The sequence below is a fragment of the Sceloporus undulatus genome, chromosome 2, assembly GCF_019175285.1.
Source record: "Sceloporus undulatus isolate JIND9_A2432 ecotype Alabama chromosome 2, SceUnd_v1.1, whole genome shotgun sequence".
In the NCBI taxonomy this organism is placed as follows: Eukaryota; Metazoa; Chordata; class Lepidosauria; order Squamata; family Phrynosomatidae; genus Sceloporus; species Sceloporus undulatus.
Window position 1 is genome coordinate 116,225,739 of NC_056523.1, and position 19,179 is coordinate 116,244,917.

The window sequence follows — 19,179 nt, forward strand, 5'->3', positions numbered from 1 at the left end:
TTGGTGAAGTAAAAGAAGAACGGCAGCACACAAGACAACACTGTTAAGAACAACTGATTGGACATCCACCTAATGAACAGATCATAAAGGGTTTTTTTAATTGAAGCTCATTCTACTTTAAAACCTGTTATTTCTCTCTCCTATACATAATAGATGTTGCATAAGAATTTACACAAGTGTTTCTGTTGCAACTGGTACTGTATGAATGATTTTATGTTTAACAAACTAATTTTTGCAGAATGAAGAGGAGTTATGTCTGGACACTAAATGCTGCATTAGAAACAACCAAATTCCCACAAACCTTTACTTATCTGTATCCTATTTTAACAAGGGAAATGTTCACGTTTGCTTATATCTCTACATTTGGATAATTACAAATACACACATACACACGTATTTCCATTAGGCTTAAGCTTATGATCTGGGAAAATTTCATATTTTATTTCTCCTCCCCCAAGCCATCTGTAAAAAGCTTTAGAGAGTTTGTTTTTGAAGGCTTTTTCATATAGTATACACCTCAGAACCCATTACTTTGCTTAAAAAAAATTATATAAAAATTTTAAAGGCTAAAGTACAGAAGAAAATCAGCAGTGTGTAGTGGCTTGATGATTGTACTATGACCCTGGAAACCAGGGCTCAGTTCCTGGCTCAGTCATGAAAAGCAACTGTGTGACCTTGGGTGAGTCACACACTCTCAGCCCCAGGAGACCTGATGATAGGGTTACCTTATGGTCACCGTAAGTTGGAAATGACTTGAAGGCAGACAACAACAACAACAAAATGTACAGGAAGGGGGCAACAATCACTTTACCTTGGTCCAGGTGTTTGTCTCCAGTTCTAGACTCTTCTATTCTGTACTTCCTGCCATTTCCAGTGTTTAAACTAAGTTCGGAGAGACCACTGTTTATTTCAGTATCTTCAAAGTCCACAGGACTCATGAAGGCCTCTCCTGTGAAGAATGGGTCTGTCACTAGTGGTGAACATGGTGGAGAGGGAGAAGAGAGAGATGATCTTGGGGATAAAGAAGTCAGTGATTTAGGAGTTCCAGACAATGATCTTAGGGCCTGTATACGGCTAGCGGCATCTGTCTTCTGAGTTTTTACAACCTCGTTCTCATGAATAGTAGTGATGCAGCCGGAAGGCCGAAACCCAGTGGCTTTCTCCAAAAGCAAAAGGTCCAATTTGTTCTGGTATTCAGAGTCCAGTTGCTCCAGCTGTTCACTAAACAGATCCGTAAAGCTGGCTGAGGTTGAAGAGTTCTGGCTTGAGGCAGCCAGCGATCCTCTGCTTGATGCAAGAGAGCCAGGACTACTGCCAGATGACAGGGAAAGCATGCTAGAAGACAAGCTGGAGAAAATAATATATTAGACAGAAACTAAATATTCATTCATTCATTCATTCATAAAATCCTGGGACTTTTGTGACCTGGGAACTATTTCCTAGCCAAATTATAAAAATTCACTATCTGTTAGCCAAATAATTCATAGGGTTGTTATGATGATAATGGGGAGGGCACTACTTCGAGAAACTTGGAAAACAGATGGCATAAAATGAAATAATGAACAAACTGATTCTTAATGAAACAGATTTTGGTGCTTTATACATTACTTCAGCCCCCCCCCCCGGCCTTAATCTTGTGCTGCCTTGCAAAAAACAAGAAGCCTAAAGTCTACAGTGTACTTCTTAGGATACGTTCTATCAGGCTGGTTTTTGTTTGTTTGTTTTGTTATTTCAGTTTATTTTCTTTAAATTAAAATTTTTTAAAAGTATTGTATAACCTCATGTTGCTCTAATGGAAAAGTGTGACATAAATGTTTTGGAATGAAAGAGTGCAATATAAGCAATTTTTAAAATGAAGAATGTAAAAATTTTAAAAGCCTTTTTGCAATGTTATTCACAATTGCCAGCAAAAGGATTTTGAAAGGCACTGACTCTGGGACCAGACTATTTTCCATTTTTTTTAAAATGTTGGAAATAGTACACTAATAATGCAATGCCATATTCACAATTGAAAACCAGGATTATTTGCTGGTTACAACAAATATAAAATAAACAGAACTCAACCTGCTTCCCTGTCAGTCAGCTAAGCATATCAGGTAAGGAATTAACATCAATCAATGGAACATTTGAAAAGTAAATAAGTCTTTATATATTGCATATACAACTGTACTCACAGGTACAGTTATATACACAATATATTCAAACTTGTTTAATTCCCAGGTGCAAGCTGGGAGATGCTTGCCCCATATTGAAAGTACTACTGCTAGTTCCACCACTGACATGAGATAGCATTTGGAGCTCAGACAAAGTAGGCAATATAATAATAATCACTGGATTCACTGATGGTTACATACATGATTTATTGCAAGGCTGTAATTACTGCAAAACCCCACAGAAGCATCTGCTCATGCTGATGTTTTATACTGAATATTAGATTCAAATTATTTATGCTTCAACATTTAGATTAAGAAAAATGAGGAATAAGTAGCATGTAGAGGAGATGGCATTGCTCACATTAAATAATTTGTTCTCCTCATATTAAACAAAAAAAGCTTCATTTATATACTGCTTCATACTGTCTAAGCGATTTACAACTGCAAGCTAATTTGCCCCCAACAATCTCGGTACTTGTGGTTTTGAGTGAGTGGCTGCAGTACAGGCATTTAACCACTGCGCCACCAGGGTTCATATTAAGGCAACTTGTGGTCACTCAATGAAAATCAAAAGGGGAAAGTTTCAGAAAACTTCTGCATGATGGAGGATTGATTTAGGCTTTGGCAGCTACAGTGTGTGGTGATGGCCCAAAGGCTTTAAAAGGAGATTAGACAAAGTCATAAAATGAAATGGATGTTGAAGTCAATCAGGCCTCCAAGGGGAGGGCATTCCACAGTTGGGATGCCATGGCTGAGACAGCTGGGACATCCCATGTCCCAACAGTGTTAAAGGTGTTTGGAGCTTTGGCCTGGCGGTGAGATCTACAGTTGGAGAGAAAATGTTGGACAAGGAGGGTTTTTAATGTAATTCACTTCAGTTAATATCTGTTTTGCAAGTAATGCCATTATTGTTTTGCTGTGGGCCTTCAAGTCATATCTGACCTATGGTGACCCTAAGGCAAATCTATCACAGGGTTTTCTTGGCAAGATTTTTTCAGAGGGGGTTTGCCTTTGCTTTCCTCTGGGGCTGAGACAGTGTGACTTGCCCAAGATCACCCACTGGGTTTTCATGGCCTAGCGGGGATTCAAACCCTGGTCTCCAGAGTCGTAGTCCAATGCTCAAATCATGCTGGCTCTCAAGTAATTTCATAGCTGCTTTAAATTATACTTTGAAAACACCACTGTGTGCTTTTATTCTGGTTAGAAAGTGAACACGGCAGTAATTGATATAAGAAGCTGTCTCTTTTTATATTTGGAAAGTATGATAACATGATCCACTTTGAAACTGTTCTGAATGCTCATGCTGGCAGTTCATGGCAATTTTAAAAAGTGGCTCCCTGCCTGCCTGGACTACAGGCTGTCTCTCTACATAGTAAACTGCAGGAGTTCAAGCATTTTCACATATTAACAGGCAGACCTTTGGCGAGACTTCAGTTAGTGCAGAAACATTTTTAACTGGATGACGGCTGTGTTTTCTTTCACACTATGCTTCAAATTGCATTGTAGTCTTTTTATGATGAATTTACTTTATGATTTATTGTATTTTTAAATTCAGTTTTATTGTACACCACTTTGAGCTTCATCTTAGGAAAAGAGCTTGGATATACAGACTCATCATCATGACTACAAAGATAAGAAACCTCGAAACTTTTTTCAAAAAACTTACTTTTTCAGCTGGATGTGTAACTTTGCTACTAATCGTGTTGTTTCTTCTAGTTCTCGAACCAACTGATTTCTTTTACTATTTAGCTTTAATCTGGAAAATATATTTTAAAAGGACAGTGTAAAATGTTATGCAAAGATATACCAAACTGACAATAGTAAGCACATCTAATGTAGCACCTCTGAAAATTAACAAGAGCCTTGTATGTAGCCTGTAATGCAGCTCTTTCTTCCAACTCTTCTCATATAACTTTATAGGAGCAAATGTTGCTTACTATAAATCAGTTTAGTTTTAATGGTACCTCTGGGGTAAGAAAAGACTTAAGAAGATCAGACCAGAAATTAAAGCCTTTACCAAAATAATAATAATAATAATAATAATAATAATAATAATTCATTCTATTTCTAGATTTATGCCCTTTTTATTGTTTTTATTAGTAGTGGCTGTAATAGCAGCAGCAATAGTATTTTAAATTATCATAAAACAGAATTCTACTACACCTCTATATAATTCCTCTATATACCCCCCAAAATTCAGACTTCAGCACAGCTTTTTGTTCACTGTAGGCCCGATACAGACCTCCCAAAAAGGGAGGCCTGACGGCGCCTTTTTCTCCTCTGCAGGGAAGCAGCAGCCGCCAAACCGCATAGCTGCCCTACAGAGAAAAAAGAACCCACAAAAAGTGGGTTCTTTTTGTGCCACACCAGTTGTGCCCGAGTGCGCCAATGGCACACTCATGACCGAACTGGTGCGGCATGATGTGCGGACACTATGCATCCATCATGTCACAATGGTGGCACCCATATACACGGGGTGCCGTCATTATTATGGTGCCGCGACATACTAGGGTTAGGGACCATGAGGTTGCCGCATGGTCCCTTAACCCTAGTTTGCTGCCAGCACGGCGCATTTGGTCCGTCTAGACTGGGCCGTAGACACCTTAAGGTTTGTTGTTGTTTCTGCGTGCCTTCAAGTAGCTTCCAACTTGTGGTGACCCTAAGGCAACCCTATCATGGGTTTTTCTTGGCAAATTTCTCCAGAGGGGGTTTGCCATTGCCCTTCTATGAGAGTGACAGAGTGTGACTTGACCAAGGTCACCGAGTGGGTTTTCATGGCTAAGCCAGAATGTGAATATTGGTCTCCAGAATCCTAGTCCAATGCTCAAACTACTACACCACACTGGCTTTTTACCTTTAAGATACTTCAGGGTATTGTTGTCAGCACTCTACATTTTGCATATAGAAGGCATCTGACTTCTATGTTGTTTGTCTTTGCAAAAAGTATGCAAATTACACAGTGCAAACAGATTTCTTACATAGGCAAGATTAGCATTTCCTAGATGAAATACAAAACAATAGTGAAGGTCTTTCAGAGCCATTGTCTCTCTATCCCTTATACAAACACACTGGAAAAAAGAGATATTTGAAAGTGGATGCTTAAGACTATTCCCTTGGGTGAGATCATTTCTACGTTTTTAAAGTGTAAATAATTGTTAAAACATGCCATGTCCATGGTCCATTAAAGTCACCACATGTGTGTTTGTTTATCTTTGCAGAGTGAAAACAGAACCATAGTTACCTTGATGCTTGTGTTTGTCATTGGTGAAAAGGTGTGAATGCTCCAGTATGAAGCAAATGGGCATGGATAAAGTTCTCCTTGCACTGGAAACTTCAGTACTCTCAGTTATAGCAACAAGCTATACATGCCATACACAATTCTACTATCACAGTAACAAGCAACAAACCGTGCTCTTGTCCAGAGGATTAGAGCATGTACAGTAAGAAATCACAGTTTCAAGTTTCCACTCCACCAATTAGTTACTGTTATATGAAATAGTAAAATGAAGCGGACTGCACAATGACTAGAGTGCCGCTGGCGGAAACATTGAAGTTTGCCTGACAGGACATGTCATAGAGATCATTTAGATTTCTATGGAGAGGCAATAGATGCAGCAAAGAATTCTTTCCATGCTGCATGTATTGCATCCGCAGAGTCTCTTCCAGCAAAGCTGCTTAGGGTGGTTAAAGAGTTAACTCCCACCTCCCACCCTAAACTTACTATTGGAACCAACTAGAGCCTGCTGCGATGCTTTTAACGACTTCTTTGCGGACAAAATCTCTCAGATAAGGGCCAATCTGGATGCGGGCATTATCACAGAGATAGAAAGAGAGATGTCTAGTGACCCTGTGGACTATATTTGACTGGATCATTTTGAGTTTGTAAATACTGATGAAGTGGACAAGATTCTTGGAAGTGTCAGGAAGACGACATGCCCCCTTGATTCTTGCCCATCATGGTTGACCACCCAGGGAGGGGATGCAATAAAAATACTATTACAATCCATAATTAATACATCCCTCAGGGAGGGAAGATTTCCATCGAAATTAAAGCAAGCAATTGTCAGATCGCTTTTTAAAAAACCCTCTCTGGATCCCCTGGTGAGAAATAACTACAGACCGGTCTCCCTTTTACCATTCTTGGGCAAAGTGATCGAGAGATCCTTCCAGCTTCAGGTTGTCTTGGATGAAGCCGATTATCTAGACCTATTTCAAAACAGTTTCAGGGCAGGATACGTAGTTGAAACTGCCATGGTCACCTTTGTCGATGATCTCCATCTGGAAATTAACGAGGGAAGTGTGACGCTGCTGGTGCTCTTGGACATCTCAGCGGCCTTCAATACTATTGACTATGGTATCCTTCTGGAATGCCTGAGGGAGTTAGGCATTGGGGGTACTGTGCTCCAGTGGCTCCATTCCTACCTCTCAGGCAAATTCCAGATGGTGGTGCTGGGGGACAGCTGCTCTTCCAAAAGATTGCTGACATCTGGCATCCCTCAGGGTGCCATTCCCTTCCCCATGCTGTTTAACATTTACATGAAACCTCTGGGAGAGATCACCTGGAGACATGGGGCGTGGTGTTATCAGTACGCTGATGACACCCAAATCTATTTCTCTATGTCTCTGACTGTTGCAGTGACTAGGGATGGCATCTCTCCTCTGAATTCCTGCCTTGGGTCAATAATGGGCTGGATGAGGGGAAACAAACAGGCTGAATCCAGAGAAAACAGAGGTACTTGTTATAGGTATCTCAAGTCCAGGGATGGAGATTTGTCAACTAGTTCTGGACAGGGTCACACTTCCCGTAAAGGACCAAGTTTGCAGTTTGGGAGTACTCCTGGATCCGTCTCTGCAGTTGTCATCTCAAATAGAAGCGACGGCCAGAAGTGCTTGGTATCAGCTTTGGTTGATATGCCAACTGCGCCCTTACCTAGACCGAAAGGACTTTGAAGCAGTGGTACTTGCACTGGTAATCTCTTGTTTAGATTTCTGTAATGTGCTCTACTTGGGGCTACCCTTGTACCAAGTCCGGAAGCTTCAATTGGTCCAAAATGCGGCAGCCAAATTGGTCACTGGCACATCTACGTTTGACCATATAACACCAGTGTTAAAATCTCTTCACTGGCTGCCAATTAGCTTCCGGGCACAATATAAAGTGTTGGTTATTACCTTTAAAGCCCTACATGGCTCGGGCCCGAGTTACTTGAGGGAATGCCTCTCCCTACACCCTACGCCCCACACTCTCAGAACATCAGGGAAGTACTTATTGGAACATCATAATACTTGGTTAACGACAATTTCCCATAGGAGGTTTACAGCTGTGGTTCCAAAATTATGGAATAGCCTACCGGAAGAGATCCGTCTCATCAATACCTTAGATGCCTTTAAGAAGGCACTCAAAACGGATCTCTTCTGGCGGACTTTTCCATCGGATTCCATATAAAAGCTTATGATGATGTTCCACTCTCGACTATTATTGGCTACTGATGAACTGTTTTTTAGAGAACTAATAGGAATGTGGTAAATTCAGTATAAGTGTTTTATCAATTGTATTTGTATTGTATTATTTTATTGATATAATCCCACCTCGATCCTTGGGAGAGGCGGGAAATATAAATAAACATTATTATTATTATTATTATTATTATTATTATTATTATTAGCCAATATTTTAAAAATATCTCATTATCTTATTATTCAGAAATAATAACAATAGATAATAAATGTATTATTAATAAAACACCAGAATGCTGGTACAAGATACACTAGTGTAAAGGATATGGTAGCATACCTTTGGTTCGCTGAGCCTGTATCTGCACTGCAGAAATTATCTGGCTTGACACCACTTTAACTGCCATGGCTCAATGCTTTGGAATTCTGGGAATGGTAGTTTGTATCAAAACCAGATTATTTCTGCATTGCAGATGCAGCCAATGATTCAGGGCACATTTTAAGTTCATATGCTACAAGCAGCACAAGAACCCAATAATATAACTCTATAATGCTCTTGCTTAGGCCTTCACAAATAGGGAAAATCTGAACTAAGTCTTGTTTACTATTAAATCCTCCTGCTGGGTTCTCCTGCAACTTGTGACACAACTATCTCTTTACTTGAATTAAAAACACTTAGATCATATTCAAAAATACCAGATGCAAGATAATTCAACACCCAAATGGAGTTACAGCCACCCAAATCCCCTGCCCTTCATTGCTGTATCTTAACATTCTATTAGGAGGAACTTCCTGACAGTAAGGGCTGTTCGACAGTGGAACACACTTCCTCGGAGTGTAGTGGAGTCTCCCTCCTTGGAGGTCTTCAAACGGAGGCTGGATGGCCATCTGTCGGGGATGCTTTGATTTGGATTTCCTGCATGGCAGGGGGTTGGACTGGATGGCCCTTGTGGTCTCTTCCAACTCTTTGATTCTATGATTCTATGAAATTGTCCATCTCATTTTAGACTCTCATGTTATCCAATCAGTTGGTTCAGATTGAACAAAAATATTAACTTGTTCATCATTACAAATCATAGAAATTAGAGAAACACATACTAAACAAAATACATTTATGTTTCTTCTGTACCCAGAAAGTATCTTGGAAAGCAGTCAGTGATGGAATGATAAATTATGAAGTATTGGTCCTCTTCATGACAAACGCTCTAGTACCACACCAATGAGTCCAAAAATGTGAATGACAGTCAATCAACCAAGCCTCCCATAAACTGAAGAATGTAGACACTCCAGAACAACCTGATTCATTTTATAAGCTTCTGTTCACTCACAATAGACAATGACAATGATTTCATTCAAATGACCACATCCCCCTGGAGTTTTCTCTCTCACACCACAGTCTGAGCTATCTGTAGTAATCGTGCCAACTGACAAAAGATTTCACTGCAGAAAAAAAGAATGTATGTGGCAGGATGCATGAGAAAATGGTAGTCTGTAACTACTCAGTTATCTATAAGAAGCAAAAGAGATTTTTCTCCTTCGTAAATTACACTATTCGGGGATAATAATTCCTAAATAAATAAAAAAAGAAAGCTGGAGTGCAGCAAGAGATGAATAAATCTCATGAAACCTAAGATTAAGGATTCTGGAATTGTTCAGATGTTTGAAAAAAATTAACCCCACAGGTACACTTTTACTTCACATGTTTGGGATGGCTTCTAATCATGCATTGGATGAAGCCTATGAAATCACACAGACCCCTTCCCCACCACCCTTCCCTTCTCCTTTTGTGTTGTGTCTTTTAGATTGTAAGCCTGAGGGCAGGGAACCATCTTATTAAAAATAATAATTGTAGGCTGCTCTGAGAGCCATTAGGGCTGAAGGGCGGGGTATAAATGCCATAATAAATAATAATAATAATAAAAATAAAATGAAGGATGGCATGCTCAACACATTGTTAGTCAGGAGAACCTGACAGTCAGAAACAACCACTGCAGACTCTCTTAGCAATATCCACCTACACACTAGGTCTAAAGAATGGCAATTACATGGAGGATTTTTCACCCTGTTACTACTTCAGCTTCCCATGGGACTAACACTACAGCTGAAGCACACTTACTGCATCAAGGCAAAAACTGTAATTCTCTTTCAGTAGCCAGCAGAATTACAGCAAACTGAGTGGGAGAAGTAGAAGCTTTTATGTGCTTAACAGTCTTGATGTCAAACTACATTCCTCTAAAACTTCAGTTCCTATGGGGATAACATTTAAAGAAGCATTTTAATTTAAATATAGCTAAAATTCTAACATCTCTTTGTGGTTGTCAGGCAATGTTTCTGCCTAAATATTAAAGTAAAGCACCAGTGAAAGCTCTCAAACCAGTATTGCCTTGTACAGTATATATCAGTGATGCTCTGAACTCAGCAACCTCATGCTTATACATTTTGCCAGCTTCATAGAGTTATATTTCAGTAATGGAATAATGTCAGTTTTGCCAGCTTCATAGGGTTATATTTCAGTAATGGAATAATGTCAGGAAGAGTGAATTCTATGGCCTGAAATGTATGGGCCAAATAAAGCAGCTTCCAGGAGCTTGCGGTGTGTGTGTATGTTTAAATGACATATGCTCCCCAAGTGGCCAGAAGCCATGCAAAGACTGCCCTTACAGAGAAAGAGCTGGACCTTTTAGAAGTGGATTAAATCCACCACTGCTAGCAGCCAGTTTGGGATTGTGGCAACAGCCCACTTTGAAAGTAGGCCATGCAGTCATCACAGTCCTGGCATGATCGGCCCATGTGGTTCCAGGCTTTGTGGTTCGACCCTATGTCAATAGGACTATAGGATATATTTTAAATTATGTCATTTGGATCTTTATTAACTATGATTCTTATTTAATTTTCATTGAAACTTTACATCTGAACTTGTTATGTCTTTTAATTATACAGTGTGCCCTTTCTTTACGTGGGGGATCCGTTACGGACTCCCCCGCGTAAAGCGAATTCTGCCTATGCTTGAGCCTCATTTAAATGAATGGGGCTCATGCACATGGCAGCGTGGTGGCACAGCAGCACATGTATGGGATGCGCCGCCCCTCCTCCCCAAGCAGTTTTCAGCATCTGCTGAAAGCAGCATAAAGTGTGCCCGCATATGATGCGGTTGCACTGTATTTTTATCCAGTCTCACCATGTGCTGTTTTCAGTTGCTTTGGGAGAGAAAAGTGACATATAAATCCATTATTAAAATAAATAAGGCACAAAAATTACTATTTTAGCTGATAAATTCAACGATGTAAATTCTTTCTCCTTTATTTACATATGATGCATGTATTGCTGTTTCCTTTTTCGAAACATTTTCAGAAAAGTAACAGCTTACTCCATTTGTTGCAGATTTTCACATGAGGAAACGCATACAGTATACATAGTTTACCTTATTGTTGTTGTTAAAATTTTAATTTTATGAGCTGCTATAAGTAGTTTTTTTTAAAGGGGAAAAATGCATAACCATCCTTACAGGTTATGTGTCTTTTTCAACAAATACACAATAGACCATAGCTATGATATGAAAGATTTTCAAAAAAAGGTGTTGAGGTAGAGGGAAGGACAGGGAGAACTGATGATTTTGCTGTAAAGTGTGTACCAGGATTACAATGCTACACTTTTACCAACTGACATCAACTTTTCACAGAAGGAGCAAATAGCATGAGTTTCATTACAAACAACAAGCAATTCCCTCGCTTTTTGGGCACTCGGCCTGTAAAAGGTTCACCATCAATGCTCTAAAGTATACATGCACACATGCAAAATAATGATAATTAGCATACAATTTATTTGTTTCTAACATTGTAAAGCTTTGTAAACAGGAACAGTAAATAGGAATGGCCTCCATATAGGGAACTCAGCAAGCATAAGAGTCTAATGGCTACAGTGTTGTCATCAAAATGAACCCCAACTGAACAGAATGCATGAAAGGTTGAAATCCTTTTCTTTCAGTAATAGAACAGCTGAAAGCCACAACCTTGATGCTGTGGTGAAGGATATATATTCCCTTATCTCATAGTGCTTCCGGTTAAGCAAGACAGCAGGTACTACTTATAACACTATATTTTAAAATAGGATGGGGTAGATAGTCAGGGATGCTTTTATTATTTATGGGATATGTGTGTGTGTGTGTGTGTGTGTGTGTGTATGTATGTATCCGACATTTCTCCCAAAATGGGGATTCAAGGCAGCTTGATCCTTCCAGTAGCTTGCGATGTTGTGCCCAAGACAGAGTACAGGAGGTGAAAACTCCTCATAGTCCCTGGCATCTGAAGCCTGTGCTGAAACCAGAACACTTTCCCCCATGAGCTATCTGAGCTTCTCCTACGAGATCATATGTAATTAAATTATTGTTAGATACCATCTTTGCTCTGCATTGTCTGCAACATATTTACTATTTCACAGAATTAGAGGGAAACTCTCCAATTTTGCTACATTTTGCAATTTTGCTACAGCTAAGAAAAGGAGAAAGCACTAACATTTTCTACTGCTAGTTTAAAAACACACACACAGATAAGTTAACATAAAAAAACTTACCTTTCTGTTAAAGCTTTGCTCTGTGTATCTCTTGCAACCTGAAGATCCTCTTCTAGACGTTTTCTTTCCAGCTCCAGTTTTTCCACTTCACCCTGAGTCCATTTTCTAGGGCTAATGAACCTCATTTCCTTTAGAAGTTCCTCCTTCTCATTGATTAACATTAATCGGTCTCGTTCAGAATCTAGCACGCCAGGCCAGGCTTCACTGTCCAGTTTAGCCAACTGTATCTTTAAGTTTGCAATTCTGTAAGAGGAAGAAGACCAATTAATTCTATATACATCATGTATGTACTTCTGAGCCATAAACTAATATAGTTACGGAGCACTGTTAGCTGTCAGTGTGAGAGGACACTATAAAATGAGGATTAGTGCAGAAACATTACCAAATATTTTATGCCACTATTTGATAATGAAGGACACAATTTCTCAAGTTCTTGCCACTTATGTATATGGAGTCCTAATCTTCTCACGCATGATGGCATGTCAAAGCTTTAGCTGATACTTTACATAGAAGCCATATTTCAGGACACCTTTTTAAAACTATTGAGCTTGTTCCCATTCCAGAAAAGCTGTTGCTTAATTAATTTAAAGTCTATAATTATTAGAAATCCATCCAAGCTGCACTGAAGCCTGCTTTGCAGCCATTTTAACATTCAACTGCCTGATTAAGCCCATCATTGTGCTCTAGTGATGAATTAGCAATGGCATTAGTTTGTAATCCATGAATTCCTTTGTGCATTTGTAAAGAGTATGGCCTAAGAGGATTGCTCAGCTGTAATTTGATAACTTCTATCATTTATCAGCATGTATATGATAAAAGGTCAGATTTGTTCTGAATATTCTGCTATTTTTCCATCTTCAAACTAACAACAGGGTTTAATATGCTCTTAAACCAAACTGCTTATGAAATTAAACCATTTTACAAGTACTACATGGATTTCCTCACAATTCATACTTTGCAAATTACTTGGAAGAAAGCTACTTGTTTAGCATTCATTGTTTAAGTACTTCAGCCTCACTATTCATAAATTCACAACAGGAATTTGATGTGGTCAAATTCACTGTCATATATCAATGTCTGCCTTGTTGAATGAATTTTACTGTTGTTGTTATATGCCTTATATGACTTATGACGACCCTTTCATAGGGTCTTCTCAGCAAGATTTATTTGGAGGAAGCTTGCCATTGCCTTCCTCTGAGGCTGAGAGACTGGGACTTGCTCAAGTTCCACCTTGTGGGTTTCATAATCCAGAGGCTTCGTCCAACACTTTGAATAAATCCATCTTCCCTCAAAATAGCTATTTCCATGATGAATCTACTGATTATTGACTAGTCCTTAGCATTAAAGAAAACTCTGATTACCTTCGTTTAGCCTCCTCATACTGGAGACGCAATCTCACCTTCTCAGCCAACTGATTACTGCTGCTTGCAATAAACTAAAAAAGTAAAATATAAAATTAAAGTATGTTAACATACTTTCCCCTTATAAGTTAGCCTTTCCCCTAACATGTCAGAGCCTACGTTCAACATTAACACTGAAAGGCTAAAACATAACACACATTTGAATCATTTTAAAAACACTTCTTCATACCCCAGGGGCACCAAAAATGCTGTAAAATCACTCTTGTTCATTTTTGTATGAAACCAGGGTAAACATACTGGGTTATAATGGAACATCCTGAAATAACTCTGGCAGGATACAAGAACTAGATGACATTTTATTACATACATTTCCAGAAACATCTGTTTGGGAGCCAGCATCCATATATTGTCTAGTTAATGAGAGAGTAGAACCTTCTAAGGATGTGTTGAGGGCCCACAAATCGGAAGGTGAACCTCTGTCTGTCACGAAGTTAGCTTTCAGTCTAGCAAGACTCTGTAACAGGAAGAATTCAAGAAAACTTTTCAGTGCTAAAAAAGACTTTAAGAAAAAAGTCTTACAGTCCCTAGCATCAGTGTGAAAATGTACAGATTTTCAAAAATCTATAATCTTCATACCATTTCACTGAAGAGGGTTGTTGTTGTTGTGTTTGTTTTTTTTTACAGAGAGGCTGGGTGGTGGTAGTGGTTAGGACAGAGAGACAGAGTTATTTTACTGTACAAAAAGACAAATGCAAGCATATTGGCCAGATATTTAATTAAGTTTTTGTTTAAAATGTTAAGTTTTATGAACTAGCTCAATACAAACATTTCTACATTTGCAATCATGGAAATTTACAGTTAAGATCTACTTACACAGATGTTCACCAGATTGATCGCATACCTCAATGAGATCTTGCTTTTCTTGTTCTCCTGACGTTATGGCTTTCTTGATAGCTTTCATTTCACTTAAGATGGCTTGTGCCTCATCAAGTTTATATCCACCCTGGGTATCAGACATTTTCATATCAATTCTTCAAGGTAATATATAAAATAATGAAAAAGAAGAGAAAATGGCTGCTTATTAGAAGAACCTTAAGTCAATTAATAGTTCTAAGGACAACAAACTTTTGTTTAGGAAAGAGTAACAAAATAGATTACTTTGGATTCACTGACATTCTACTTGTTTGATGTAGTACCTAATTTTTAAACATGATCAGTGGAATTTTGCAACTTCTTAACTTGAGAAGCTGACTTTAAGATTTCTTAAAGAAATATGATTTTATATGTGAGAGGGGTATTTGAATTAATTCTTGTTTTGACAAGTTGTCAGCACCACATACAACCTGATCCTACACATGCTTACTAAAAAGCATGTCCCACTAAATTTACTGGGATATCCTTTACACTGAATTTAATACATACAGATAAAGACTTAGCATCACTTTACAGACTATGGAGGACTTTTATGACACTTGACTGAAAAGGACACTTTATATGAACATATTAAGTCTCCTGCTCTCCAAGTGTATATACCCTGAGGCAAAGAAGCCACTTTCACACAACTCATGTTCTTGCAGTATATATTTTTCCCTAGATGATTAACCCCCTCTCGGCAAACAGGGTCAAATGCAAGGTAACAGCACTGGGGGAAGGGCTGTGGATAGAACTTTTGTGTCAATCTTCTTCCACAATGCCATATTCCAAATAATTCTCAGTCATGGCCATGATAAAATGTAAATTTTCTTGTAAAGTTTCAGAGACCCACCTCCTAATTATTATTATCATATATACCCAGGTATAAGTAGACCTCATGTATAAGTTGAGGGCAATTTGCGGGGCCAAAATCATGGATTTTGATATGAGCTGTGGATAGGTCGAGTGTCAAACACTGGGGCATGTTACAAAAGAATGAAAGAGGCAAACAGCACCACTTCCCTCCCTACTTCTCCCTCTCTGAACCTCTCCCAAGGGTCACAGTCTCGGCATGGAAAATGGGGAAACAAACTTTGGTGCTCTCTCTCTCTCTCCCTTTACCATCAGGATTTCCAAGGCTCATGATTTGCAACACAGGGTATAAACCTCTCTCTTCTCTTCACCCTCAGGATTTTCAAGGCTCACAAGCCTCAGCATACTCTCTCTCTCTCACCTCATCGACTGTTCATTAGCTCTGGCTGTGAGGGAAGGCTGAGGAATAAGACACACACACACAGAGGAGAGCGTGCATGGGGACTCAAATGGGGAACTGTTTAAAGATCCCTGGCTACGAAGGAAGGTGGACACTTCTTTTAGGAACTTTATAAGCAATATTAACTTATTGCCCCATATATAAGTCGACCCATGATTCTGAAGTCCATTTTGGAGCATAAATTTCTTGACTTATAGTCAAGTATATACGGTAGTGTAACATTCATGGCTTCTATATGTAGTTCTGTCCATATTGAAATGACAAGGACAAATAAAAAGAAATATGCATGTAAGATGCCAGTGTCAAAATAAAATCTCTTGATATTATTTACTTTTCATGTCTATATAAGTTTATACCACACTTTTTTCTGTCCATCTAGTGTGAGAAAAGATTATAGAGAGGGTTTTTTTTTAAAAAAACAACAACAACACTATTTTATCTATTTCATAACAGACTCATTTTCCTTAATATTATCACAACTCCCATGTACCAAGTGGAACATTTTGTCTCAGTTAGAACTTCCCTTGTAGCTCAGAAAAACTGCTTCCTCCTCCAATTGTACTCATCATTTTGCTGAAAACCTCTCTAAACTGGCTTGTAGTATCGTTTTGCTCCTCAACAGTGCTTCCTACCATTTTATTTATTATTTATTTACTGATAAAGCTTGCACACTACATCACAATAGAAAGTTTTATAAACAATTTACAGTAAATATAAAGTAAATAGTGGCTCATGGTATTCTCTTCTGCTATAGTGGGCATTTCCTATTTCAATGCCTGCTTTGTCTATAAACTGAACAATACTGAACAGTTCTTACTACTTCAAAGGATGTGTCTTACTAGCAGAACCAGATATGGAGCTGGGGGGGGGAAACCACTGAGCTGAATCTAGCCAGTCTGCTTAGGCTGACTGAGACCAAGTGTCATCTAGTGTTTTGAATGTCAATGGAAACCCCCTGGGTGTTTCACACTCTCAGCCTCAGAGGAAGGCAAAGGCAACCCCCCTCTCAACACATCTTGCCAAGAAAATCCTGTGACAGGTTCACCTTAGAGTCGCTATAAGTCAGAAACAACACAAAGGTACACAACAACAAAAACTGCTGATTAAAAGAGAACAGGTCATCTCAGTGGTACTTTCTGTGGCACAAAAGTTACAGAAAAAAACATGCTTCATATAAACTGTTTTTCATATGTAGCTGTGAAATATGGTGACTTTAAGCTGCTCAAGTGCTATGGCTGCATGTTTTGTGAGATTTGCTCTTATTAACTAGTAAAGCAGAACTTGTCATAGCTGCCTTGTTATATTTGTTCAGCTATTTTAATTATATAAATGTTAGTTTCTGAGAAAAAAATGTGGGGTGTGTCACTTGATATTCAGGAAATTTATCCCCCATGTCTTTCTGGTATTCCAACTATAATTAAAATGATACAGAATTTAAACAGGTATTCTTGTATATAATGAATTGACAATACCAATATTTTCCTCAGTAGCCAGAATCAACAAACTGATTTAGCAACTGTATCTCTTTGCAGCTAAGTCTTTTTGCATTGCATTTATTGCCCCAAAATTAGCACAAACAAATCCCAATGTGATGAATATGAGACACCTGTTATTCTATTTATTATTTTTGTTACTGATCAAAATACAGCTTTTTGTAATACCGAGATTAGCATATCCAAGTTTAAACAGTAAACCAAGATGGGAGAGCACACAGCCCCTCCAAAGGTTGTTGAACTGTAACTCCCATCAACCCAAGCCATTGGTGATGGATAATGAAAGCTGCAGTCTGGCATTTGATTGGCCTTGAGTTCACCATAGCTGCTCTAGGCCCCCATTCTCAGACAAAAACATGGGCTCAGACAGATTACTCTGTTTAGGTTGCATTCATGGTTTGCCTTCAAACACGGACCTTCTAGCCATTCATGATAACTAGCTGCATTATTCAATTACCTAGAAACTCTTGTAAAGTTAAAATCTACTAATCATTAACTTACTTCTTCAGTGTTTGGAAACCAAGTTCCTTATACTGGAGCTCCTGTCTCATGTGAGTAACTTCTCTCTTGAGCTTATTAACCTGTGATAAAGTAAAGGGTTATTTTGGTCTGTTACTTTAAATATGTCTGTCGCAGCAATATTTAGATCATGATGATCCTTTAATTATCATAATGACACCCTGCTTGACTTACACAGACAATTAGTTTAGTTTAATTATTATGTTAATGCTACTAAACATAGCAATTGCTTAACTAAGTTCAATACCAAGTTGTCTGCATTAGTGCATTCAGTAAAACATACTTTTGAATAATCATATAGTGAATTCTGGTATAAGACAATGGTTAAGTTCACAATAAACAATTGCCAAGATTAATTAATTCTTAATTAAGTATACTTAAGTATACTAATGCATTCTTAAGTATACTAATTAAGTACCATCTCCTAATCAGAACCCCAGAATCCTAATTCATCAGGCATCAGCCCTGCATGTGTCACATTGCTGTTCTTCTGTCAAATTGGGATGCAACAAACTGATTTTTCCAGCCTCCTCCTGCAAGCAATCTCCAGTGTGGACAGTCAGAAACAATTCCTTTTTGCTGCACTGACTGCTTAGGGGAGTGGTGTGGGCACATCGGCCTACTTGCCCCAATCGACCAAAGAACACATCCCCATTGCTCACAGTGGCTGATGCCCTATAAATCGAGACTTTTCACAATCCCATGAATTCCCTACACTACCAAATACATTGGGATTATGAATATGAATCAGTTACAAATGCATAATGCTAGATTATGTATTTATAACTGCAACTGCCAATTACATCTTATGTTTCAATGAGATGTGAATGATTGCCTTTCTCTAGACTTGGTGCTCTCCTCATCTCATCCCACATGGCCAAGGGAACCCTTACACACTTTTGCTTTTGACTGAGTACACCTTGACATGCTAGGTTAACCCACAACTGTGGTTAATTTTTCACAAGGCAAACTGGGTCTGACTGGGGGCTGACATGTACTGGTGGGAAGTTAGGTCCAACTGACATCCACTAAACCCTCCAGATGGTATCTGACTGCAACTTCCATCAATCCCAGTAGGGAAACTACACTCCAGAAACATATGGAGAGTTATACATGTCACATTCCTGAATTAAAATATAGTTCAGCATGAGGTCTGAATGCAGTATTAAAACCAGCCAACTTTTTAAAAGCATTAAATAGATATACATACTAATATATGAATACTTTTTAAAAGTGTTAAATAGATATACATACTAATATATGCATACAGATTTCTTCAGGTGCTTCCATTTCTAACATAAAATTCAGTTTAAATGGAATTGACTATACCAGGTGATTCAAAAAAGATTGTACAAAAGGAAAACTGCTCTTATATAGTTTTGCATCGTTCTTTTTAAATTATGAGTTACTGTAGTGCAGAAGCCAGTGTGCATACTTATGTATGCATG

The 19,179-nt window shown here is 38.5% G+C and overlaps 1 protein-coding gene across 4 annotated transcripts in view; it reads right to left on the reverse strand.

Annotated features, from left to right (window-relative positions):
- Nucleotides 1-19,179, reverse strand: part of WWC1 (WW and C2 domain containing 1) — a 112,946-nt gene that overhangs the window by 20,611 nt on the left and 73,156 nt on the right. For all 4 annotated transcript variants that reach the window (XM_042451922.1, XM_042451921.1, XM_042451920.1 and 1 more), the window contains exons 5-11: nt 17,714-17,793; nt 14,436-14,565; nt 13,902-14,048; nt 13,535-13,608; nt 12,174-12,416; nt 3,820-3,909; nt 812-1,347 (exon numbers count right to left, since the gene is read on the reverse strand). In XM_042451922.1, coding sequence (XP_042307856.1) covers nt 812-1,347; nt 3,820-3,909; nt 12,174-12,416; nt 13,535-13,608; nt 13,902-14,048; nt 14,436-14,565; nt 17,714-17,793 — 1,300 coding nt within the window. The remainder of the gene's footprint in view (nt 1-811; nt 1,348-3,819; nt 3,910-12,173; nt 12,417-13,534; nt 13,609-13,901; nt 14,049-14,435; nt 14,566-17,713; nt 17,794-19,179) is intronic.